This window comes from Panthera pardus, unplaced genomic scaffold, assembly GCF_024362965.1.
Source record: "Panthera pardus isolate Hobbes unplaced genomic scaffold, ASM2436296v1 HiC_scaffold_21, whole genome shotgun sequence".
In the NCBI taxonomy this organism is placed as follows: domain Eukaryota; kingdom Metazoa; phylum Chordata; class Mammalia; order Carnivora; family Felidae; genus Panthera; species Panthera pardus.
The window spans coordinates 35,712,950-35,738,797 of NW_026526777.1; the positions used below are offsets into that span (position 1 = coordinate 35,712,950).

At 54.2% G+C, this 25,848-nt stretch overlaps 2 protein-coding genes across 3 annotated transcripts in view; one reads left to right on the plus strand and one right to left on the minus strand.

The window, feature by feature from the left end:
• CAMK1G (calcium/calmodulin dependent protein kinase IG) overlaps positions 1-6,659 on the plus strand; it is a 29,555-nt gene extending 22,896 nt beyond the window's left edge. For both annotated transcript variants that reach the window (XM_019429603.2, XM_019429610.2), the window contains 7 exons: positions 603-678; positions 1,749-1,861; positions 2,626-2,704; positions 4,214-4,301; positions 4,538-4,962; positions 5,476-5,598; positions 5,752-6,659. In XM_019429603.2, the coding sequence (XP_019285148.2) occupies positions 603-678; positions 1,749-1,861; positions 2,626-2,704; positions 4,214-4,301; positions 4,538-4,962; positions 5,476-5,566 (872 nt within the window). In that variant the 3' untranslated portion in view covers positions 5,567-5,598; positions 5,752-6,659. The remainder of the gene's footprint in view (positions 1-602; positions 679-1,748; positions 1,862-2,625; positions 2,705-4,213; positions 4,302-4,537; positions 4,963-5,475; positions 5,599-5,751) is intronic.
• A 931-nt stretch (positions 6,660-7,590) lies between these two features.
• The window catches only part of LAMB3 (laminin subunit beta 3), a 37,872-nt gene continuing 19,614 nt past the window's right edge, over positions 7,591-25,848 (minus strand). Inside the window, exons 7-23 of the mRNA XM_053909124.1 lie at positions 25,614-25,677; positions 25,017-25,210; positions 22,991-23,111; positions 22,043-22,231; positions 20,484-20,639; positions 19,927-20,123; positions 19,472-19,583; positions 18,235-18,613; positions 16,852-17,012; positions 16,524-16,744; positions 16,044-16,241; positions 15,541-15,685; positions 11,894-12,101; positions 11,312-11,453; positions 10,858-11,034; positions 9,971-10,124; positions 7,591-8,101 (exon numbers count right to left, since the gene is read on the minus strand). Of these exons, the coding sequence (XP_053765099.1) occupies positions 7,965-8,101; positions 9,971-10,124; positions 10,858-11,034; positions 11,312-11,453; positions 11,894-12,101; positions 15,541-15,685; positions 16,044-16,241; positions 16,524-16,744; positions 16,852-17,012; positions 18,235-18,613; positions 19,472-19,583; positions 19,927-20,123; positions 20,484-20,639; positions 22,043-22,231; positions 22,991-23,111; positions 25,017-25,210; positions 25,614-25,677 (2,955 nt within the window). The 3' untranslated portion in view covers positions 7,591-7,964. The remainder of the gene's footprint in view (positions 8,102-9,970; positions 10,125-10,857; positions 11,035-11,311; positions 11,454-11,893; positions 12,102-15,540; positions 15,686-16,043; positions 16,242-16,523; positions 16,745-16,851; positions 17,013-18,234; positions 18,614-19,471; positions 19,584-19,926; positions 20,124-20,483; positions 20,640-22,042; positions 22,232-22,990; positions 23,112-25,016; positions 25,211-25,613; positions 25,678-25,848) is intronic.

Consider the following 25,848-nt stretch of genomic DNA (forward strand, 5'->3'; position numbering starts at 1 on the left):
AGTACAAATCCCTGGGATCTGGGATAAATACAGAAAGTAGCCCTCTACTGCTCCCATTCAGAGGAAGACATGGCTCATTTTCTCATGGAGCTCTCAGTCTGATACGGATAACTAAGCCTTGCCCTCAGAAGGTATCAGAGACAGATGGAGCAGTTATCACCTGCCCTCTAAGAGTTCCTCATTTTAAGAGGGATGACTCAGTTTCTGCCCTCAGGGAGATCCCAGTCTAGTGGGAGAGAGATTGCTCCTACTTGGCAGATGTCCCCATCAGAACACAGACACACAACCCCAGCCCTGGGCTAACCCATCTGTGTGGGGAGACATAGACCTACATCTGATGGGGCAAGGTAGCCCTGGAGATTCCCAGTCTGATGTAAAAGTCATAGGCCCTGTCATGGGGACCTTCCAGGTTGATGGAGGAAGATTCAGTCAGATGGGAGAGACACCGTCCCCACCCTAGGAAAAGTTTCAGTGATACAGAAACACTGCCATCCCAGGAGCTTTCCTAGTCCTCTTCTCTAAGCCTCATCCTGACCTTCAGCCCTCACCCCTCAGCCCTCTCTTCTTGTCCCAGCCCTGACTCTGCCTTTGGTTTGTTGTAGCTCCGGAAGTGTTGGCACAGAAGCCCTACAGCAAGGCTGTGGATTGCTGGTCTATTGGCGTCATCACTTACATATTGTGAGTAGAAGCTGTCATTGGCTCAGTTCCTGGGAAATCTCACAACCTGCTCATCCTTTTTCTCCCCTCCCCTATTTTAGCTCCTCAAGCAACATCCACCTCCAAAGCATGTGTATGTACACGTGTGCATGTGTGAGTGCTTGCACGCATGTGTGTGTGTGTGCACGCGCGCGCGCGCACACACACACACACACACACACACACACACACACACGCTTACTCATGCACACAGCTCCAAAGGTTTCTGTCCTGGTCTCCACCAGATTATAAAAACAGAGCTCAGTGTGAACCCACTGTTGAGCCATATGGTACTCTCTGTTCCTGCACCCCACCCCCATTTACTCTATATAAATGTGTTGAGTCCCGCTCTATGGAATGAGCAATGGAAAAAGGGGAGGCCAAGCCAAGCTTGGAAGTCAAGTGGGTACAATGTTCACATCTCAAATTTCTCTCCTGGCAAGTCAGCCCAAAGCAAAATGATGGCCCGAATGAATCTGGTCATTGTTCCTCTTCACATATTCTTGGGCTCTCCTTTACTAACCTACACATCACCCCTTCCCCACCATTCCTCTTCATCTATAGCAGACTCTGCTGTTAGGAAAATAACCTGTCATTTACCCCTTAGTGTGGATTCAGTTCTCTATTTCCTAAGCTTATGTTGAGTAACTACTGTCACTCATTCATTTACTTAACAAATATTCATTGATTGTCTATTCTGTGCTAATAGCCTAAATAATCCCTCAGGAAACTTACATTCAAGCAGACATTCTATCATCCCTCTTAAAGATCTTGTATACATCATCTAAGTGTCAGGGGAGGTATAGGAGAGGTGGTGAGAGGTTTGGGGGAACAACGCACAAAGGGGCCTTCCAGGGCTGCCTGTTCCAAGCTTCGGCTCCTGCATAAACACTCGATGGGGCCTGCATCATTCCCGAATCCACCTGTTCATACTGCTGATTGGAGATCCTTAGCTCATGCCTGTGTATAGTGGAGGCTGGGCAGAAGGGAGGGGCTGGCTCAGGGAGACTGGGGTTGTTTAGCAGCATACCTCCTTCCGTGTTTCCCTGCAGGTTGTGTGGGTATCCCCCCTTCTATGAAGAAACTGAGTCTAAGCTTTTCGAGAAGATCAAGGAGGGCTACTATGAATTTGAATCTCCATTCTGGGATGACATTTCTGAGTCAGGTAAGGCTACCAGGTGTGAAGGACAAGATGACAGGCTCAAGGCAGAGGGTGCCAAGAGAAAAGAGCTTAACAAAAGATGCCAGTCCTGGCTCTTGAAAGTCCCTAGGGAAACTTATAGACCAGGCTGCCAGAGAAAGTGGAGAAATCTTCATCTGGCTCAAAGGCCAAATAAATTATTTGCATCCAATGTTTAGGCTTTTGTTTTCTGGAGGCAGAACCACAGCATACCTGGTAAAAGAGGGGAGGAAGTTTAGATGAGGGGCCAGGAGGGCAGCTTGAGGCACAGGGGAATGTTTCAGGCAGGAGCAGCAAAACCAAGGCCAAGTTTTTCCTTTCAGATATCAAGACTGAGGGTATGCAATGTCTGTATGTGGGAGAGAAGGCAATCGTTACATGTTGTGGGGCCTATTGAGTGCAGATCAGCGCTGGGACAAGGCAGCATTCACATGTGTGCCCACGTGTGGGTGCCTGCCCCTGAATGGTGCAAACGAATACGCTCGTGGCGTGCAGGCACGTTGGTGCCTCGTGATAAGAGATGTATCTGCAGTGCTGTGTGGGTGAGGCTACGTAGAGCCTCTCTTTGGTGGTTTATGGTGGGTTGTCGTTAGGTGGCTTGGATTTTTTTTTTCTCTTTTAAGACTCTTAAAATTGCCTCTTTGGAAGATTAACTAAAGATGCATTCATTGCCACCCACCAGCCCGGAAGTGAATTTCCATCAGTCACGAAATCTGGCCCTTAGTTGTGTCTTTGATTGCTCCCCTTAGCCAAGGATTTTATTTGCCACTTGCTGGAGAAGGACCCGAATGAACGGTACACCTGTGAGAAGGCCTTGAGGCACCCCTGGTGAGTGAGGATGGGGTGGGGTCTGGACCCTAGCACTTTTGGTTCCCCAGATGCCATGATGACTCATTCACATGGTGTATCCCCAGAGTTTGCTTGCCCTGAGCTCTTTACTCTTGCAGCATCCAAGGAGCATAGACTTGTCTATCCGGTCCAGCTAGAGATGCAAACAGCATTTAATGAAGTGGGTTCTGACCCAGACGTGGGGGCTGCATCATCTCGTCAAGGGCAGGAGACAGACGCAACCAGGCTCTGTCATCAGTACTAGGATGCAGCCCTCAGTACCAGCTGTGCAAGAGGCACCGGGAAGAGGCAGCTGTGCCCTGTCCTTAAGAGAATCATCCCAAGTGAGGCGATTTGTGAGGAATCACAAAGCAACCAATCAGTAAACTGAGTAAATGAAGTCTTGAAACACTTTGTTTTCTCATGCGACACCCCTGCTCAAGATTCCCAGTAGCTCCCCACTTCCTACCACAGCAAGCCTAGATTCCTGTGCCTTTTCAGGTTTTCCCCATTCTGGCCTGACCCTTTACCTCCAACTTTATTTCCCCCAATTCCCGACACACCTCCTCTGTTCCAAAGAGGCCTAAGAGTTGCATTTCTCTTGCTGCCCTCCCCTACCCCATATACCAAGCTCTTTCCAACCTACACCTGGGGTCATACTATTTTCACCACCTAGAATGTCCTGCCTCTTGCCTTGTATGTAGCATCCTTGAGGACTGGAGCAGTTTCTGCCCTTCCCTGATGCCCTGGCTCCTGCAGGCCAGGTACCCCTCCTCACTTCTCTTTATCAATCACACAGCTTACATGAATGACTCTAGTTCGTGGCATGGAACAAGGCTCCATGCCTACACTGGAAAGCCCCAGGGATCAGGGCGACATCTGTTGCTACTCTGTGTCCCTAGTACCTAGAAAGTACTGCACCCAAGGCAAATGTCTAAGGAACACGCAGAGATGGATGATGAGGGCAAGGGCAGCCTGTATTGGGTGGCCTCCTTCAAGAAGGCTTCCAGGAGGAGATGGGTTCCAAGCAAAGCTTTGAGCTAACAGAGAGGGACAACCCAAGCACCCTCTGACACAGGGGCTGGTAAGCCTTGTTTGTGAAAAGCTGGAGAGTCAGTATCTTAGGCTTAGCCGGCCATATCGTCTATACGGCAACTACTCAGTCTGCCCTTATCACCTGGAAGTAGCCATAGCTCATACCTGAATGAATGGGCACGTCTGTGTCCTAGTGAGACCTATTTACAGAAATGGGCAATGGGTAGATTTGGCCCACGGGCCATAGTTTGCCGACCCTGCTGTAAAGCAAGATTTTGGTTTTGCCAAAGCATTGCCCCCCTAATGACCTGCCCAGGGGGACAGAGGAGCCTGGTTCCAGCCCATTCCTACGGTGGGTCACTCTTCTTCTGAGTTCACTCAACTTAACTGGGACCTGCATGCACAGCTCCCTGCCCAGCTCCTGGATGAGTCCCATAATCACCCACTAGCCAGGTGTCCCTTCTATATCTACAGGATCAATGGAAACACAGCCCTCCACCGGGACATCTACCCATCAGTCAGTCTCCAGATCCAGAAGAACTTTGCCAAGAGCAAGTGGAGGGTAGGTCGCCCTTCCTGGGGAGGTAGCAGGCTCTTCTGGGCCACTGGAGGCTGAGCTGGGGCAGGGCTGGTGGAGGGGCTGTCCTTGGGGCTTCCTAGCAGACACTGGAGCTCCCTGGACCCTCCCTGAAATGAGAAGTGGGCAAGTTTCAAGAGGCCACAGGGCAAAGGGAAAGTTTGAGCCCTGCAGCCCTCTGGGAGCGGAGGTGGCCAGAGGCTGCTCTTGTGTCTCCTCAGCAAGCCTTCAATGCAGCAGCTGTGGTGCATCACATGAGGAAGCTGCACATGAACTTGCACAGCCCAGGCATCCACCCAGAGGTGGAGAACAGGCCTCCCGTCACTCAAGCCTCAGAAGCCTCCAGACCCAGCTCCTCTGAGCTCACCATCACCGAGGCACCTGCCCTGGACCAGAGTGGCGCACTTCCTGCCCTGCCCCGGCTGCCCTGCCAGCACGGCCCCCGGACCGCTGCGCCCGGTGGCAGGTCCCTCAACTGCCTGGTCAATGGCTCGCTCCGCATCAGCAGCAGCCTGGTGCCCATGCAGCAGGGGCCCCTGGCCGCTGGGCCCTGTGGCTGCTGTTCTAGTTGCCTGAGCATCGGGAGCAAAGAGAAGTCCTCCTACTGCTCCGAACCCACACTCCTCAAAAAAGCTAACAGAAAACAGTACGTATTTTCAGCCAAAGACAGAGGCCTAGCCCTGCTCAGGCAAAGGGACTGAAAGACACTGACCAGAGGGAGGAGGCTCTGCAGGGTGGGAAGAGCTCTGGATCAGGGGTCAAGGGAAGCGCCTCCAGTCCTGTCCCTCCCACTAGCTGTGTGGCTGCTGACAGATCAGGCAACGTGTCTGTTTCTGGTTTGCTCATCTGTAAAATCCTACCCACCTGTGCAGCCTGCCTCACAAAGGTACTTAAAAGTTTAGTGAAGCAACAGGAATTATAAATGCCTGCAGAAAACTGGGCACGCGTGAGTGATGCGCACTAGATTCCTTGACTTTCCAGAACCGCTGTGTTGGGGGAGGAGGGGAGCTTCGTTGTCATCTTGGTCTTTTCGGCAAGGGCTCGTACTTTCCAAACCTGATAAAGGGAGGGCTGAGTGGATGCCACGGTCACGGGGAACCACCCAGATCTTCTTGCTTCCACAAATACTTCACAGCCTGCTGCCTCGTTGGCTTTCCAGGAACTACAAATCAGAGGTCATGGTGCCGGTTAAAGCCAGCGGCAGTTCCCACTGCCGGACGGGGCAGACTGGAGTCTGTCTCATCATGTGATCCCCGGAGTCCACGCCTGTGTCAATTTTCAGGTGAGGCGACCAGAGGTGGGAGGGCCAGGGCGGGGGGCTCGGGGAGGGTTTCTGGCCCAGAAGGAGAGCCCCAGCACAGGGTCTGAATGAAGGGGTCTCAGGGGCACCGGAAGCGGCAGGCCCAGCCCCACCCCGAACCCATTTCCTCTGCAGGAGAGTTGTCATCTCTTCTCTACCCTTCCAAACCCGGCATCCACCCTGCAGCGGGGAGGAAGGCGGAGCAAGCGGAGCAGGGCCTGGCAGGAGTGGTTTAGGGTCGGAAGCAGCACGCTGCCGCCCCGGGGCAGACCCTCACGGAAGGCCCAGCAGTGAGCCCCGAGGCGCGGAGGCCTCGTTGAAGCCGTGGGCAGGAGGGCGGCATCCACCCGTTTCCAGGTCTCCCTGACCTGCCTGCTCTGCGCCCCCACACCCTGCGTGCCGTGGCTCCGTGCAGTGTACTAGGTAGCTCTTGCCCGGGTCTGTGTTGTTTGTGATGAAAAGCTTAATGGGCTGGCCAGGCTGTGTCACCTTCTCCGAGCAAAGCCATATGGAGCATCGACCCAGACTCCGGCTCAGCACACACTCGCTCCTGCCTGCCAGGCCTTTGTCCTCACGGCCAGAATGGGCTCATTAATGTAGTCGCTTGCCCATCTGCATGAATGACAGTCAGCTCTGTGGGCCACCCGTGAGCTCTCAAGTTCCCATCCTTGGCTTTAGGATTAGCTCCAACCGGGCTGAGACGCGGCCAGCCTGCCCCCGCGCTCACTTCTGAACCACCTCCCTCCCTGCCCCAGGCCCAGAGCAGCCCCACAGCCTCCAAGATGAAAAAGAAAGAAATCAATGATTAGGTACTGCGAGGGATCCTTATCCTGACCAAGACGCCCCACCCACACCCAATGAAGTACAAATTGGAAGTTGACGGTTTTCATTTCAGATGGTTAATTCTCATCCTGCTTCTGCTCTTCTTTCTCTCCCTGGAAATCGGGGACCTTATTCTTGTCCCTCCCTAGTTTTCTTGTACCCCGTCCTCTCCAGCTTCATGCTCGGTGTTGTGCTCAATAAAACGGACATATTTTTCTCTATGAGGCTTCATGTGGTTCTTCTCAAAGTCAGAATTGGCTCTGGGACTTCTGAGCCCGTGCCGGGTGGAGAGCCTGGGGTCTGGCAGGGTGGTGGCTGATGCAGACTGGGAGCATAAGGTATGCCAGGTACTTAATGACAGGAGTTTCGCGCACTGACTCATTGACTCCTCAGAACGACCCCCGGGGTAGGGTCTGTGCGAGCCCGAGCCGTCAGGCTCCAGCATCCATTCTCCTAATGACTGTGGTAGCCGATCAAGAGTTTAAAGCCCAGCTCTGCCCTGCCCTCTGCCTTATCTGTGACCTTGGGGGTGGGGGTTACCCAGCCTGTGCCTTGGTTTCCTCACTTGTCAAATGGGAACAGCACCTACATCACGAGATAATGCACATGATGTCTCTCGCGCAGTGCTCAATAAGTAATTAACGTGATTAATAATAGTCAAAAAGTTAATGTAGGTAAAACGCCTAGCACATTGCACGGGCTGTGGTTAGCACACTCACGTCACGCCTTTTCCATATGTGCCACACACACGCAGTTACCCGTCATCCATTTGCAACTTCTCTTTGAGATCCCAAGAGACACAGGTTCTGCCTCTGGAGCTGGGTGAATTTGGACACAATACTTCCCTTCTCTGGATTTCTATTTCCTCATCTGTAAATGAGAAACTGGATCGCTGCTCAAAGATGAAAATACTTGGTCTGGTCTCTCAAGGAAGGGATCCCTTGGGTCCTGGGGCAAAGGGGTCCAGTCGCCCTAAGTTTGGGTGATGAGCAAGCTGTACTGAGCAAAGTGGGGCAGCCTATGCTTCCTACACCACCAGGCCTTGGGCTTGAGCAGGGGAGCACCCAGGACCCCCAAGTGCGGGACAGACACAAGTGACAAAGATTTACTTGATGGGGAGGCCATTTTCTGAAACTCTTTCAACCTCCAGACTTCTTTCCAAAGATTTTTATTGGGCCTTTAGTTTGGTACATCACTGTTTGTTAAGATTTTGGGTTCGTCCAGGACTCAGCCTCAGTGGAGGATGAAGGGCATGCATGCTGCCCAGCCAAGCTCCCTGCACTTGAGAGCTCCCAGTCACAAAGGCACGGCCCACCTCCACCCTCTCTGTCTCTCAAATGTAATTTCCCATCATCTCGGGCTCAGCTGCAGCCCAGAACAATCTTAACAGCTGCACACCAGGGGTGGACCACGCTGTGCTTTCGGCTGTATAAAAGTCTCCTGGAGCTGGAAAGCATTCCAACCCAGTCTGTCCTCCAAAAGTAAAGAGGGCAGACGGGCAGGGCCAGGGGCTGGAAGCCGGCACGTCACTTACAGGTGGCATAGTAGAGCACACGCCCATTGATGTGATCGCGAATCTGTTCCACGTGCTTCTCCAGCCCCGTCAGGTCTGCCGAGCGAAGCTCGATGGCCTGGCTCCCCCGAAGCAGCTCCAACTCCATGTCTGAGGCAGATGGAACAGCGAGGGGAGGAGGCGCTGGTGAGATGCCCAAAGACTCCAAACCCTTCTCTTCCCACCCGCTTGGCAGCAGCCACAGGTGAAATCACCTGTGGGGGAGCCTGGTCACTAAGGCAAGTTCTCTCCAGCCTCATGGCTCTCCACCCATACCCCACTCTAGAGAAACCAGACCCAGAAATCTCCTAGTCTCCCCCTCTGCTCTAGGCAGAGCAGTCGTCCCAGACTCATGAGGGAGGCCACTGGCACCGAGATTACCAACCTACCACTATTGGACTCAGACACTGCCATCCCACTAATGGTCCTCAGGTGGGCACCATGGCAAAAGCGCTGGCTGGGGGACCAGAATTCCTCCGCGCTTTCCCTCCCCCAAATACCACCCCAGATAAATCTAGTCCTCCCCGCCAGGTCTGTTCCGCATGCCGCCACCAGATCCCGCGGAGGATGTGGAGGACAGCCTGTCCCTCCTGTCACTCTCACCCTAGGAAAGAGGCCCCTCTACCACACTCCTGAGAGCTGGCACCCAGCATCAGCCTGAACTTTTCCAGGAATAAGGAGGGGGTGCACTGCCTCACAGGGTTCCAACTTCAGGCAGCTCTAGCTGTTAAAAAAGGCTTCTCATGAAGCCAGGGTCTGACCACTTCTGGCCCCCGGCCGGTTGTCCCAGGTCTGTCTCCTAGGGGTGTGGGAATATATTTGCTCTGTCTCCCACATGGAAGTCGTTCAAATGTCTGAGGCCACGTCTTCTCAGATCAAATCTCCCTAGCTCCTTCACCCATTTTTCATCTGATACAATTATGGTCACTTCTCTAAATCCCAGCCCTGCTCACCCTCCCTCTGATATGTGCAGGCTTTGTCAGCATCCTTTCTGAGGATATAGTAGCCACCACCGAACACCAGCCGCCGGGTGAGATCCCACCAGCAGAGTGTAACAGGGGCATTACTGGGATGCCAGTCGGTCAGTGGGCACCCATATGGACCTTTGGGTTGATCAAGTATTGAAATTTTAGCAGCTGCTATTATGTGCCCTGGTCCCCTCCCCCAGAAGGCCCCTATGCATGATCTTCCCCCAAATCCCGCAATTAAAAGTAAATTCCTGAGGTGCCCGGGTGGCTCAGTAGGTTAAGCATCCGACTTAGGCTCAGTTCATAATTTAAAGGTTTGTGGGTTGGAGCGCCTGGGTGGCTCAGTCTGTTGAGCGTCTGACCTCAGCTCAGGTCACGATCTCGCGGTCCGGTCCGTGAGTTCAAGCCCTGCATCGGGCTCTGTGCTGACCGCTCAGAACCTGGAGCCTGTTTCGGATTCTGTGTCTCCCTCTTTCTCTCTGACCCCCCCCCCCATTCATGCTCTGTCTCTCTCTGTCTCAAAAATAAATAAATGTTAAAAAACAAATTCAAAAAATAAATAAATAAATAAAGGTTTGTGTTTGAGCCCCGCATCGGGCTCTGCGTGGACAGCTCGGAGCCGGAGCCTGTTTCGGATTCTGTGTCTCCCTCTCTCTCCGCCCTTCCCCCACTCATGCTCTGTCTCTCAAAAATGTATAAATGTTAAAAAAAATTAAAAAAAAAAAAAGCAAACTCCTACAGACAGGTAAATACTTGTTCCATTGCTACCACCTGGCCTTTTCCGGTTGGTAGACGCATGACCCACATCTGGAGGGCAGGACAGGTCTTGTGAGCATCTCTGCATTCCCCGCAGCCCCATCACTGTGCCTCATATTCCTAGGTGCTCAGGACTCCCTTCTGGTCTCACTCCCTTAGCACTGCTCGCTCTGACAAGGGTGGGCCTCAGAGACCTGGGGTTGGGACCAGTCTCCTGGGATGCCCAGGAGTCCGAGCCCCGGGACGGAACCCTCACCTTTCATCCTGTCCATCATCTCCATGGTCTCCCCAAACAGCTCCTCTGCCTCTGTCTTGACGCTCAGGATCCGGCTTCCCTGCTCCCCCAGCATAGGGCTACGACCCAACTGGTCCTTCAATTCGGCATATTTTTGCTTTACTCTCTCAAATCCCTGAAAAACGTGGAACAATCTCAGTGTCACCATCACCGCCACCCAAAGTTCTAAAGACCTTTGGCTAAAGCACTCGATAACATCCAGATCAACACACGGGCACGAGGTGCCTCCTGATACTCCCCAGAGGGTTGCTTTTGCCCAGGAAAATCCCTAGGCCACAAACTATACCTTAAATTCCTTCTGTATTTCCCTCCCTCCACCTGAGCTCCTGTCATTTCCTGCCTAACTTCCCGCACGGTGCCAGGCACTTAGTTGTCCCGTAGCAGCATATTTGGCTGCCTGCCACTATACTGGGACCATGAGAGCCAAAGTTCCTGGTATGCTGGAGACCCAGACCAGAGGCTCTCCGATCACCTCTCTGACATAATTCCAACAATGGTGGGACCCAGGTTAGGCTAAGTCAAAACTGCCTCTCTGGGGTGGGTAGCCACAAAGGGGACAAGTTCTGGACTGGGTACCAACAGACCTGCTTTGTAGGTGAGCTTTGGGCCCGGACAAAGTTACCTGTCCATCTGTAAATGGGGAGGGATTGGATAGATCATTCACAACACCCCTGACCAGCTCCCCAGAGGTGGCCCGAGGTAGAGTCCCGAAGCCCTTTCTGACGATTCTAGAATAACATGTTGGAATTGCTTTCGAGCCCAGGGTCTCACAAAGTGTACAGAGTCCTCTCCTGCTCAGGACCCTCACCCTGGCTGTGCTGCCTAGGATGAAGTCTGTCAGCTCGTACCTCCTGGGCGCTCAGCGCCTGCTGTTCAGCGCCTTCCGCGAGCTGCTGGGCCTGAGCTGCCTGTGCCCGCTGCTGCCTAGCCTGCAGGCGGAGCGCCTCCATCCGTGCTCGGAAGTCACCCAGCTGCTCCGTCATGCCGGCCACCAGTCTTTCCGCTGGTCCCAGCACCTGCTGAACCTTTGTGGGGAAAGGGACACCTGGGTTGTGGTGGGTCTCACAAGCGGGGGCCTCGTCCTCCCCCTGCCCAACTCATCGGGCAGCGAAAACTCTCTCCAACCAGGATACCGCTGTTGTCCTCCCGCCGATCCTCTATTTGCCCCCTGACATCCAGGGCCCCTCCCTCTCCAGCTCAGCTGCCCCCCGCCCCCACTGCAGCCCAGAGCCCACCCCTGGCCATCTGCACCCAGCCACAGGACCAGAAAACCAAGGGCTCAAAGCTGGGCCCAGACGTCACCTCAGCAACCCTTTCCTGGATAAGCCGAAGGGAGCGGCTGGTGCCTTGCATGGTGTCCTGAGCCTCCTGCAGTGCCACTGTGCCCTGACGCAGGTTCCCCACCACATCCTCCACCTGGCCCTCCACCACGTGGGCTCGGCTCCTGGGGACCGAGGAGCGGAGGAGAGCGGAGAGAGAAGGAGTGAGCAACAGTGAATGAATAGATGTGTGGCTCAACTCGTGCAGCAGTTCAAGAGAACATCCTTCCCAGCCCAGACTAATCGGGGAAGATTAATTCAGTAGCTTTTCCATCCCAAGGCCCCGCCAAGCAGACGTGGTATCAATGTGGGTGTTATGTCTGAGATACCCTTCGGGCACAGTTTCCAATGTGGAAGACAGGGTCACGCGAGTAAAGTTTCCCGTGGATGCTGTTTATCACCTCACCATCCCCCCCACCACAGCAAGCACCCCTCCTGTCCCCCAGCCCTCTGCACCCCTCTGACGTGTACAGATTCTCTTCCCTCTTCCCGCAACCAAAGGAGTTGGGGAGCAAAGCAGCAGGCCAACCCTGGGCAGGGAGAAGCTCGGGGCCCAGGGCCATACCTGGCCTGCTCAGCCTCAGCCTGGAGCCTGCGAGCCCGAGCAATGTCCTTCTTGGTCTGGGACAGCACCAGGTCCACATTGGGTAGCCTGGCTGCGATGGCCTGGATCTCATTCATCTTCCGCAGGACGGTGGCGGAGTCTGTGGGCAGCCACAGGGCCAGCACGGCCTCGCTGACCTCCTGGATGGTGGCTGCATCAGTGTCAGGGTCTGGAAGACAAGCTGTCCATCAGACCGGGGGAGTCTAGCCCCCCAAAATGAGAGGCTTCTCCAGGCCGAGCAGCGCCATGGGAAGTGCCACGGTGACATCTCGGCCCCGGCCGCCCGCGGAGCTGCTGCGCCCTCTCAGGCGCACTCAGGTGCCCATTCTCGGTTTCCGGGAACGCTGCAGGAGGATGATTGTGGACACAGCTGTGGCAACTCCGTGTCTGGTGCCACAGGAAGCTGCAGGCTGGAGAGAAGGAGGTGGTGCCAGCCAGCTGGTACTGCACAATGCCTGGAGCACAAACATAATCAGCCCTAGACTGGGGAGAGCGGCCAGCAACTGGAACTGACTGCTTCCTTGGCAGTGAGACCCCTTCCACGTGCCCCTCCTCAGGCCAGAGTGCTCATTTTTGCAAAGGCAGAGAAAGATTGCCAGGTCTTTGCTCAAATGTCACCTTCCCGGGGAGGCCGCCCCTGGCCATCCGATCGAGAGTTGCAACCTTCACCTGTGCCAATGCCCCTTATCCTCCTTCTCTGCTTTATCTTTCTCCCTAGCATCTATTGCCTCCCACATGCCGAACCCTTAACTCATGTCTCTGGTTTTCTGTCTGTTACCCCACTAGAAGCTCCACGATGGCGGTGCCTGGGCATCATCTGTATCCCTGGCCCCTGCCGTGGTGCCTGGCCGCTGGAGGCACTTGGTGTTTGCAGAGTGAATGAATGACTAAAGGCCCTCCAGACCCAGGCCTCTCCTTTACTATTCAAGCAAACTGGGACAAGTCACATGGCTTCTCTAAGCTCAGTTTCCAGATCTGTGAAATGGAAATAAGGATCCTCAACCCGAAGGGACGAAATGAAACACTCAATCAGCAAGGGTCTTACAACCAACTCTGAGTCAGAGAATAAGGTCAGAAGTAGAAGTACTATCTCCTCCCTATGTCTCCCTTTCACTTTTACACATTCCAGGTACAGACGTGGTAGGAGAGGGGGCACCTGCCCACCCAGATGCTTTGTCCTGGGGCTTGGGGCCAGAATGTGGGCGACTGAGACTGCAAATCAAATCAGACTCAGTCCCTATCCTTACAGAGCTCAAAGCCTAGTGGGACAGACAAACACATAACAAGGAAGGCCAGCCTGAGTGATGAGGTTGAGCACAGGGAGCTCAGACAGCCACTGGAGGAGCGCCTAACCCCATCTGATGGGTCCGGTGAGGGGGTGGTCAGGGGGGCTCCTGGAGAATGGGCCATCTAACGGATTCTTATAGGGGGAGTAGGAATGAGACAGGTCAAGAGAGGTGGGACAGGGGAGCAATCCAGGAAGAAAAACATTAACAAAACTCTGTGTGTATGTGTGTGTGTGTGTGTGTGTGTGTTTAACAGTACAGCAAGCAACCTACAGTGTGGACAACAGAATGAGAAGAATCCCACCCACATTCCCTCCAAGCTGGATGCTCTTAGGCAGGTTACTTAACCTCCCTGTGCCTGGAGTCCCCTGCTACAAAGTGGTAGGCAGTCACAATTAAATAACGTAATACCTATGAGGCACTTAGACCAGTACCAGGCACTTAGTAAGAACTCAGTAAGCTGGAGCTATTTTTGTTAATTCCATTTGAAAACCTGGGAAAGACCACGGGTCCTCCTTCCTCCAGGGGCCTTCCACACACCCCACGCACCGACCCTATGCACAACAGCCACTGGTACCTGCACCTCCTACACAGTGCTCTAGAGGCCAAAACCCATTCCCATGGGCACTATGAGAACTGTCCTGGGCCCTTCACAGGTGCAGGCTTTCCCACACCCTGTGCCTTCTCCTTGCCCCTGATCCTGTCAAAGGACTTGACCTGAGGCACACGTATAACATAGAAAACAAAAGGGTCCCCTCAGCCCAGTGACTCCCTGCCTGTTCATGTGAGCCCAGGCTGCACACCAAAGAGAGACTTCCTACTCACCTCCTACCCCCTAGCCAGGGCTGACACAATTCAGCCTTCACTGGGCTTGGCTTGGGGGAAGATCTTATCTATGAGTCTGAACTCCAAATTTTGGCCTGCTCCTTTGTCCAGGTTTCTTTTTTTTTTTAATGTTTATTTATTTTTGAGAGAGAGAAAGAGAGTGTGAGCAGGGGAGGGGCAGAAAGAGAGGGAGACAGAGGATCTGAAGCAGGTTCTGTGCTGAGAGCAGAGAGCCAGGGGCTCAAACTCATGAACTATGAGATCACGACCTGAGCTAAAGTCGGAGGCTAGTTACTCACTGAGCCACCAAGGCACCCCTGTCCATGTTTCTTGAGCACCATTTCCCTACAACCACTCTCTCCCATTCTGGGGTTCCCTGGGAGTCTGACTCTAGCCTGGCCTCAGGCAAGCCATGGCTCCCAACAGATCCTCCCTGCTTCTCTCCAACCTGCCTGTTTGGAGCAAAGGCATTGCAAGAGTAGCACGAAGAGGCCTGTTGTAACACCAAGCCCTCAGCTCATATTAACTGGGCTCCCAGCCAAGCAAATTCCCTGGCAGGGAACAGAAATCTAATAATATCAACTCATATTCCTGAGGCAACTTTAATTTTTCAAAGCACACTTTACATCAGTTACTAGATCCCCAGAATCAACGTGAAATACTACCATCCCAGCTCGCAGAAGTGAAAGGTGAGGCAAAGAGAGAAGCAACCTGCTCAAAGTCACAGTGCTATCCAGGAATCTTTCCACTCCCGGGGCACCAACAGAGGGGATCTGGTTCATTTAGTCATTCAACCAACACCGGGTGCTTTTCTGTGTCTGGCCTCATGCGGGGCGCCAGTGACACAGTGAATAAGACAGGCAGCCATCCCTGCCCTCCTGCAGTTTAGAGTCTAGTGGACAGACAGACAGTGCACCCCGAGACGAATGAATTCAACAACCACAGGCTCAGAGCAAAGCAATGAAGGTCAGATGCTGGGAGCGGTGGTGGGGGTTGGGAGGATTGGGAGTGGGTACCAGATGGGGTGGTCAGGAAAGCGCCTCTAGGGAGATGATATTTAAATTGAGACCATAAGGAATAGAATCAGCAGCCTTGGAAAGAGCATTCCAGGCAGAGAAAGAGCAAGTATAAGTCTCTGAGGTGGATAAGAGCCAGCCTGTTCAAGGATGGGCAGTGAGCAAAGCAGTGAAGACACGCCCACACCCGGGAGGTGAGCAGAGGCCACAGTAACTCCAAGAATGAGGGGAAGCCAGTGAGGGATTTGAAGCATTTTTTCAAAGATGTTTTAGGTTGTTCTGTTGAGAGTGAACTGTAAGGGAGCAGGGGTGGGGGAGGGAGAATAAGTGAAGGGCTGTGGCAGCCATCCAGGTGAGTGGTGGGCACCTGGCCCAGGTGGCCTGGAGGCCAGGGAAGGAGGCAGCCAGCTGCTGCGTCAGGGACAGGGAATGGAGGGTCTAGGCCCCTCTCAGGCCGAAGGAGAGAAAGGGCCAGGCTCACCTGACAGGAAGTCTCGGACCTGCTGGATGAGGCGCCGTGTGCGTCTGACATCTTCCTCCATCTGGGAGCGGCTGGCGCTCACCTGGGTCTCCAGGCGCTGAGCGTCTGACTGCACCTTCGAGGCGGCCTCCTCTGCTGCCCTGATCTGCCAACACACGCTATGGGTCAGCAGCGATCAAGGCCCCAGGAGAGCTTCGAAGCAGCCCTCAGGGATTCTGTGGACACCCGCTACCCTAGATCTACCAGGGAAACGTTTGTTGCTAACCTGGTTTGGCTCTGGAAAAAATGATGTAGGGTCAGGTAGAAAACACAACACAACAAAACAAAACCCTCAGAACATTGGCCCCAAACTCTACCTCTCTCTTGCTGTGGGGCCTCAGACAAGTCACCTAGCATCCCTGGGCTTTTGTCTCCTGGCTGTGAAATAAAAACTGACCTGCCCCAGGGATTCCATCCCCTTAGCCTTTCTCTACGTGTGCCCACCCCACCTTGGCTGCACCCACCATCTGCCTGGTCTGCTGGAGCTGGGTGTTGAAACCCTGCAGCTGCCTGGCCACCTGGCCCGCAGTCCGGAAGGCCCCACCCGCTTTGGGGAGGGCGCCTCTGCAGTGAGAGCCACATGCCGTGCCGTTGTCTCGGGGACACAGCTCTCCGGGGCACGCTCCTGGGGTACAGGCCGTCTGCCTGGAGCCCCCACAGAGCTGTGGAGAGAAGGAGACGTCAAAGAGGGTACCCAAGGCTCTTCAACAACCACTCCTGTCCCACACCCAAGAAACAAACCGCCAGACATCTCCATGGCAACCAGGCACCAGAAACTTGTTTCCTTGGCAACCACTGAGCACAGCGTGAGGGGCCAAAGATTGGGATGGGCGGGGGAGTAGGGTAGGGTCACACTGCCCTCGTAGGAAAAGTATGGCAGCAGTTGGCGTGCGACAGGCTGGAGCAGGGAGATCCAAGAAGTGGGGCTCCATGCCATGAGTCACCTTGTTGATGGTGGGCATCAGATCAGGCAAGGAAGCCATCCCCAGGCTCAGGGCCGCGAGCTGGGGACCTCCGGCTCCCGTTCCTCCTCCCACCTGCCCCTCCAGCCTCTCTGCCTCTCTCCGGCTGTCCCTGAGCTGGAGGAGCAGGTGGGAGCCATCGGAGACCTGCTGAGCAGCCTGGGAGGACCGCTGGTAGGCTGCAGTCAGCACCCGGAAGGCCCCTGTGGGAAGACGAGGGGAGAACTGAGCCGCCGCTGGTCTTGGAGGCCCAGAGACGGAGGGCAAGCAAGAGCGGAGCCCAGGTGCGGTGTGGCGTGGCCACGCATACCTAAAGGATCCGTACTGCTTATCCTTTCAAACTGTTCCTTCTTGCTCTGATATATAATGAGCAGGCGATTGAAGCTTCTGTCCAGATTCTCCAGGTCTCCCGGGAGGGACAAGGTCTCCTCCTCTAGGGCCAGATCAGGCTGCAGGCCCTGGAGAGTCCGCCTGAGATGGGAGAAGAGCTTCGGCTAAGATATGGGAAGGAGGCTGCCTCCCCAGAACCCGGCCAGCCCCTCGGAGAAACCTCTCTGAGTCAGGAAAAAGGCAACAGAATGCAGACCCCGCAGGCTGAGGAGAGCCAGCACAACCTGCCCCCCGGCACCGTCCCTCGGCAGGCAGATCGCAGGAACCTCTCCTTCCCTGACCTGTGTGTCTCAACCTTCCTGAGCCTGCGCCACCTCCATAGCAGGCTTCCACGTGGAGCATCACCCTAACCCGTTTCTCCTCAGCTCGCTGCAGGCTGTCTTCAGCCACCGCCTGTACCACCTGTATTGCCTGCTTGCTGGGCTCCCAAGTCTCTTCTCTGCAGCCCATGCCTCCCATGAGCACCAATAGCCGCGACCCACTGGTCATCTCCACCCAAAGGGGGTCAGGATCCATCAGCCCTGGCGCACAACCATTGAGTTTTCAGAGATTCCTCTCTCTCCATCTCCTTGGCTGGTCTACCAACCACAAACTGCCCCCCCCCCCCCCCGCAAGCTTTGCATCCTTCACCTACGGGCTTTGCTCTGGCATAGAACATCTTTCCACAGGACACCCTTCCATACCTAAATACCAATTAGGTATTTCCAGTCTACCAAATACCTATGGACTCACTACTGAATTTTGAGACTTAGGTCAATCACACACCTGGATGGCTCTAGGCACCGAGAAAGTCAACTAGTGCTTGGGGAATGCAAACTAATTATAGAAACTTCCAGAACCGAACCTTACAAGAAGACACCCCTGCTGGTAGGAAGGAGGTGTGGGTGGGACCGCTCCCATTCCAAAGGCAAATACAAGTTATTTTTAGAGCCCCTGCCTCTCCAATGCCCTGCACCAGGGTGACTAATCCAGAGCTGACTCTCTCCCACAGGCAGCACCGGGCACTTGAAAGAGCCCTGGGGCTCTTGCCTGCACTCTGAGTCCCAGCTCTGCCCCTCAGTGGCCACGTGACTCTGTCACATCCCCTATCTGTGCCTGTTCCCCCATCTGCAAAATGCAAGTAATAACACCCACCACCCCAACCTCATAGGAGTGTTGCAATAGTTCAAAAAAAGAGCATATGTGAAAATGCTCTGTAAACTGTAAAGGGCTGTACCAGTGGAAAGAAGGACCAGTGTGTGCCACTTATGTGAACCCGTGTGATGTAATTCCTCCAAGTGTTCGGCAGGGAAAGGGAAATTACCTGATGGAGAAAATGGCATTGGCCACCTGGGACACCTCCTGCTCGGTGACCGAGGCACTGGCGAGAATTGCTTGGATCTGCTCCATCTTGCTCTTTGCACCCATGATCCGGGCAGTCAGGCCAGGATCCTCCAGACCCAGCCCTGGCCACAGGCTGGCAGTGGCATTGCGCAGGCCGCTGAGGCGCAAGGCCTGCCCCCGGAGGTCAGCATCGTAGCTCTGGAAGCAAGGGTGGCAGGCCACACACACTGGATAGCGGTCACAGTAACCTCGTTGGCATTGGTCACAGCGGGGTCCGGTCAAGCCGGGGCGGCAGAGGCAGCGGCCCGAGGCCTTGTCACAGCCTGGGCCCTCTGTTCCCCGGAAGTCACAGTCACAGGCTAAGGCGGGGAAAAAATGATGGTCAAGGTCGGGGGGTCAGGAAGATAAAGGCACCTTGTGGGGAGAGCCTGAAGCGGAGGCCTCTCTTCAGGGCCTGTCTACGTGGCTTAGAATAATAGACTGCCAAGGCCAGAACAAAATCAGGGCAATGCAAGCAACGAAAGCAAGCCCTTAATTTAGCACCTACTGTGCGCCAGGCACAGCTCTAAGTCAGACACTCACCCACTCACACATGAACTCGCTTTAACTTCGCAGCCACTCTGTGATAGAGTTAACCTCCCTTATTTTCCCATTTGTAGAGATGAAGCAACAAGGCACAGAGCTGTTAAGTACAACGTGCCCTCAGGAAACTGAGGCCTTGCCGGAAACCACCCACACCAAGTCACTCGGCAGGACAGAGGCCACGCTGAGACCAGAGTTGGGTCTGGGCGCTCCAAGTCCCATGCTCTTGTGGCTGCTTGTCAAACTGACTCTAGGGAAATTTAGACCTTTCCCTCAAGACTCACTTTCTCCATCTAGGAGGGAACCCCTCCCCTTCCTGCCCCTGCCCCGGAGAGGGCTTCTGGGAAATGCTTTCTCTGGGAAGTGGGGGGCAAAGCAACCCTCCTGTCGTGGAGACAGGGGGGCGGCCTGAAGTCAGCCGGCCCTGGGGTTGGGACGCTAAGTGGGCTGGCCGGCTGGAGCAGTTGTGGGGAACCTGTGCTCTCACAGAGCTGCCAGGACCCACACCACCTGTCCAGTATGAGATGTCCTCCCCTACCACAGACCCACCCACCGGCCCTTCACCAGGAGCCCGCCCAAGCGCACCCCCCCCTCCCCCCGTTGCCTCAGCATCGCCCCTCTCAGGAAGCACCCACCACGGCATCCTGTGCCTGTGTCTCCATAGGTCCGGTCAGGACACTGGCGGAGGGCTGCAGCGTCGCAGGTCAGGCCACCGAACCCTTCTCGACAGGGGCACTGCCCTGTGAACTGTGAGGGAGAGCATTGTGAGGGGACCTCCCTCACAGGCCTGGCCTTGCCCTGGAATGGGGGGCCGTGTGCCAGATCCCTGGTCAGCACACAGAGCCCGGGACTGCCTACAGAGCGAGTGTGCCCCCCAAAACAATGGCTCCCATTCAAAGACAAGCTCTGAAGGCAAGGCCCCCGAACGGCCCTGCAGAAGGTGTGACGAATCTGGCATTGCAGAAGCCTCAGAGTCACAGAGGGAGAGAGGATAGGGACAGAACCAGACCAGTCTGACTTCGGAAAGACCAGAAGGGCAGCGCTGGGGGGAGACAGAGGCTGGTGGGCGAGACCCCTTTCCTCCTCGTACCTGGTTGCACTGGGGGCTGAGGGAGTTGTGAGGGTCACAGGCACACGGCTCACAGCCCCGACCGCTGGCCAGCTTCCAGTGGTAGGGAGCGCACTGGTCACATTTGGGGCCCACCACGTGGGGCAGACACAGGCAGTGCCCGCTCTCCTCATCACACGGCATGTCCCTGCGAGACCCCAGGATGTTGCAGTCACAGCCTGCAGGAGGGAGGGGAACTGAGCTCACAAGACAACCAAAATGCACCCCTAGGGGACACACATCAGGGAGAGAACCCAACCCGGGAAAAGAACCAGGCAGGGTCGTTCTTTCCAGAGAACCTGCCTGCCTGACTCACGAGGCCACTGCACTTTCCTCCCTGGCACCAGGCAGCTTGGCCACCCACCCTCCAACTCCCTCCGGGTGGCCTACTCCGTCCCACCTTCTAACCTGGGCCTGTGCTGCCACCTGCTGGAGGCCCATGGCACAGCATCCGGCACACACCACAGAGAGGCAAATCACGACTCTAGTGGCCGGTGCAATCTTCCCCATGATATCCCAGACTGGGTCCCCCTACTCACGGTGGCAACCCTGTGGGTTAGCATAGGTGAGTCCTGTAAATCCCGGCTTGCACAGGTCACAGCGCTCCCCCTGCACATGCTCCTTGCACACGCACTGCCCAGTCACTGGGTCACAGGGAACGCCCGGCACTGCCCCATCGGGATCACACTCGCAGGCTGAGAGACAGAAGCAGCCACCACAGCAAGAAGAAAGAAGAAAAGCAGAAAGTTCAGAGCAGACTGTAGAAGCCAGACTGCCTGGTTCAAACCTTTATTCCAGCACGTACTGGCTTACAACCTTACAACCTTAGTCAAGTTACTTGAGCCCCCTGTGCCTCAGTTTCCTCATCTGTAAAATGGGGATAATTATACAAGGCTCATGGGTTTCCTGTGAGAAACAACTGAGTAAATGAAAAGCGGGTAGACAGCGCTTGGCGCACGTTAAGTACTATAGAAGTTTTTGTTGTCGTTGTTTGCCGAACGACTACTATATGCCAAGCGCTGAGCTGTGCACGCATGCATGTTGCCTTATGAAATCCTCAGGATAACCCTGAGGTTACTCAAGGCCACACAGCAAGCAACTGCAGGAAACAGAAGTCAACTCTTTCCATAAATAATATCAACAGGAAGTGAACTAGCTTTCTTCAACTCCCACACCTAGACCTCTCGGCAAGCCTTTCAGCATGCAGATTCTTCCTTCGTCTAAAAAGTCTGGTGATTAACCCCGCCTGATTCAGATTGCTTCAGTCCATTTTGCTCTCTCTCGTGTACAAACTCACTGGCCCCTGTGAACGTGCTAAGTCACTCCTGGGAGTTTGGCGCATACGTTCATTCACCAAACATTTGCTCAGCACCAGCCATGTGCCTGTCATTGCACGAGGGCCCAAGGATATGAGACACAACCTTTGCCACGGAGGAGTTCTCGATATTGGGGGACATGGAAAAATACGGAGCAAACCGCGATACAACATGGTAAAGGCAATAGCATGTATATGGACGAAGTACTTATTCTGCCTTTTCCAGGTATGATTCACATTGCCAAACAGTGTGTGTGTTTCTCGACAGCAGGAACTATATCTTATATTTACTTTTGTCCCTCCTGTGTCCAAAATAAGGGCTACATAGGGGCGCCTGGGTGGCTCAGTTGGTTAAGCATCTGATTTCCACTCAGGTCATGATCTCGCCGTTTGTGAGTTCGAGCCCTGCATCGAGCCGTGTACTGACAGCTCGGAGCCTAGAGCTGCTTCACATTCTGTGTCTCCCTCTCTCTGCCCCTCCCCTGTTCACGCTCTGTCCCTCTCTCTCAAAAATAAATGAACATTAAACAATTTTTTTAATTAAAATAAATCAGGGCTACATAACGATTGATTGACCGATGGATTGATGGTCCAGAGAGGCAAACTGATTTGCTTAGACGTGCCCAGCTAAGTTAAAACAACTCCCCACAAGTTCTGGCAAACAACGAATCTTCACGCTTCCTGAGGGCTTGTGTGTCCCCAGGGACACGTGCTCCGTCGTACCCAGAGAGGATGGGGAGTAACAGGCAGATGATACGCTAGGTCCCCAGAGCCCCTACTCACGGATACAGGTCTCTTGAATGGGAGCTCCAGGACGCCGGTTGCGGAAATAGTGCAGCTGACACCGCTCACAGTTCTTGCCCTCGGTGTGGTCCCGGCAGTCGTCACACACACCTCCGTGCGCCCCCTGGCTAGCGGCGAACACAGCTGGGTCGAAGTGACAGGTCTCAGAGTGCCCGTTGCAGTCACACGCTGCAAAAGGACATTCCCAGGGCTGACCGTAGGCCAGCACCACCACCATCCACAAAGCATATGCCACGCTAATGCACTAGCGTCTCTTGCAACTCTGCAAGACGTTCAGGTTCAGAAAATGGGGAAACTGAGGCCCGAGGAGCCTTGTGTGACTTATTTAAGGTTATATGGCCAGTAAGAAAGCAGAGCAGGGTAAGAATTCAGGCCTCTTAACTCCCAATGTGGAGACTCACCTGAGAATAATGTCTGCATTGGGCCAGAGAGAGAGACCTTTGAATGGTCCACCCCAACCCCACCTCCCCACCCCGACTGCCACTGCGGATCTCCTCCTGGGCCACTGCCTCTCTCTGGGCTGGGGATCCTTCTTTCCCTCCCTTGTGCAGAGAAAGGCCCTGACTGCAGGGGCTCCTGTGAAGCAGGGAACCAGATAAGTCCTACACAGGACACCACCAGTGGAGGACACAGAAGATAGAGGATCTGAGGTTACCATGAAGCCATGTGGCATGAGAAACAAGGACCAGCCTTGGTCCCTTCAGGCCTGGCTGAGGAAAAAGTCTGGGGAGGCAGAGGGCAGGTGCAACCTAAACTCTCTCTATCCGCACAGAGCAAGGAGAGCTTACGTTGCAGGGGTGCGATTAAGGTTAAACTTAAATAATAAAGAATAGATTCTCCCTGTGTCCCAGGTGAGATCATTGAGGCCCAGAGGGGCCAGCACCCCAGCCAGTCACTACAGGGGAGGAGGTGAGTTCTGGACCATACGTTGGCATTCATGGGGGTCCTGGTCATCTGCAGGTCTCCAGGGCCGATTGTTGTAGAAGGGCGCACAGCGTTCACAATTGGGGCCGGCGGTGTTGTGTTGACAGACACAGATATCGTGGACCTGGAAAAGGGGCCACCAGCCATCAGGAATAATCATCAGAGGGATGTCCCAGAAATGGACCTGCCCTCTACCCACCCCACCCCCACCACCACTCAGGGTCCAGCTCAGACCCCACCTCCCCCAGACTTCACTCGGCTCCAGTGACACTCTCAGCCGCCTGCTTGTGTGCTGGTGTGTGTGTGTGTGTGTGTGTGTGTGTGTGTGTGTGCGCGCGCGCGCACATGCTCAGATGCATGTACCTGCCCTCCTATTCTAACTAGGTATTTAAAAAGCTCATTCTTTGCCCTTGAACATGCCCGTGATGCCCAGTCCAAAGCAGCACCTGGAAGGTACCCAGACACCCTTACTGGTAAACTATGGTTCTGGAAGCTTGTGGGCCCTCTGCAGACTTATATTCCGGCAATCTTTGCCTGTGGCTGATTGTCTAATGGGACTGCTATGATGAATTGTTACCAGACTTATTAAGATATAAAAATAGAATAGCTATTGTGTGCTCATTGTCTTCCAAATTAAGCCCCACACCCTCAGCCTGGCATTAAAGACTCCTACCATGTCTGCTTCATCTTTATTTCCCACTTGGAACAGCACAGCCAAGCTGAACCTCCAGCCGCGTCCTGTCCAAGCCCTGCTTTCCCCCACCTCTTAGCCTTTACTGATGTTTTTCTTCCTGCTTGGAATTCTCTTCCTTCTCTGGTCACCAGTAAGATCCTGCCAGCTAGAATGGCACCTTCTTCACCAGGCCTCCCTGGTTCCCCTAATTCCGTGGATCTCAACCCTGGGTGCAACTCCAGAATCACGTGGGAAGCTTTTTTAGAACTACCATTGCCAGGCCCAACTCGATCCAGATCTCAAGGACAAGGCCCAGGCATTGGTACTTTTTAAAGTGGTGATTCCACTGTGCAGCCAGAGTTGAGAGCCCCTGGGGCTGGTGTGCCCTATCCCGCCCCTACATCCCACAGCATATTGTATTCCTCATCTATCAGCAATCCTGTTCTGCCTGGGTTCTGCTCATTTGTCTCCAGGCCCTAATAGATGACACATTCCTGGAGCTGGTGTCCCTCTGGCCAACTCTGCAGCCCTGGGTAGAGGCTGGCCCAGAAGTGGGAAGGATGCAGCTGGCCAGAGCTCTTTTCACCTGTATTTCCCTCTAGGCCCTTCTACATGATTTCCTAGTGCCCCTCCATCACTAGGGTAAATGAGCTCCCGTATGTTAATAGAAGAGCTGAAGCTCCAAAGAATAGAAATGACAGCTTCTTCTGCTTCTGAGCGCAAAGTTGTCACTCTACGGATGCTTCCCGTGTGTGGTTTCACAGCAAACCCCCCAGGGTTGCTGGTGAAGTTGGAGCTTCCCTCTCCCATCCCTGATGCATCCATCTGACTCATTAGTCAGATGATCTGGGGTACGCTTAGCATCCACGTTAGACTCTGTTCTCTCTCACCTTCCCTATATCTCGCCACTAGATGGGACTCTAGAGTCCCCAAACCAGTGGCTCTCCACCCTGGCAGTGCTGAGAATCACCTGGGAGCTTTAAAAACCGATAATAAACTTGGAGTATCTGAGGATGGAGGTCTGGGCACTTTCTTTTTTTTTTTTTTAGCTCCCCAGGAAGTTAAAACGTGTAGCCAGGATTAAGCAGCATCACCTTAAGTGCCAGGCAAGACCCACAGATTTGCTTATGTGTAACTGAAAAACAAACCATTACAAACCATAAGGCTGGCTTCGAGAAGTGCTACAAAATTCTGATCTTTGAAATAATAATTAGACTCTTTTTCAGTGTTGCTAAAAGGTTAAATACCCAAGTTTTAAATTCAGTGCCCTCCTTGTTTTATAGGTGCCCCAAGAATGTCCTCAGTCTCCTTTGGTCTTGCTCTCTCCCCTCAGCCCTTCCCACCCAGGGCTGTCACCTGCACAGCGGTAGAGGGGCTGGAAGAGGCTCCAGGCTTAGGGGCACAGCGGTCAGCGTGGCCATGACAGAAGCAGCTCCCCTGTAGACGCAACTGGGACACTGCATAGTAGGCGCTGGGGGCGTGGTAGCCTCTCTGGGGCACAGGGGCCAGCCTGGTGAAGTTGATTCTCAAGTTTGTGACTTCCCCCAGCTCTGAGAGGGGGAAAACAACACAGAGGGAGGGGATTGGGGAAGGGAAAATGAAGAAAGGAAGTTAGAGGCAAATAGTCTCCTAGGGCAGGACAGATAAGGAAAGAAATTCTGATCTCACCATCTGGTCTTCCCTGCCTCCATAAGGTTGGTTATATGAGGGGCCATCCTCCTCAGCCCTCAACCCTCCCAAGCAGGAAAGACCCCTGCACTCCAACCCAGGCCTCCTGAGTCTACCACAGAGCCTGATGGAATAAGCAGGGTGAGTATTAAATCCAACCATATTGACAGAAATAGGAAAGACCAGGCAATTTCTATGTCCCAAGTTCCAACCAACCAACCAAGGCAAGTCCCAAGTTCCAAGTTTTGTTCCCCACCCACAGTGGGGAGAAGTTACCACACTGACCTTGAATTTTTTGACTTTGAGTTGCTGGAATCCCAGATGCTAAATCCATGATGTTAAGTTGAACCTACAGAGAGACGGAAAGGGAAGGCCTGTGGAAGAGGTAAATGGGGTGCCCCCAACGCCCCTTTCCACCAATGTTGCACCCCCATCAGACTGCTCTGAGGCCCTTCTCACCTCGAACCTGAGTAGACCATGGATGTGAGGGCTGCCAGCTGCACTGAGGGAGCCAGATGGT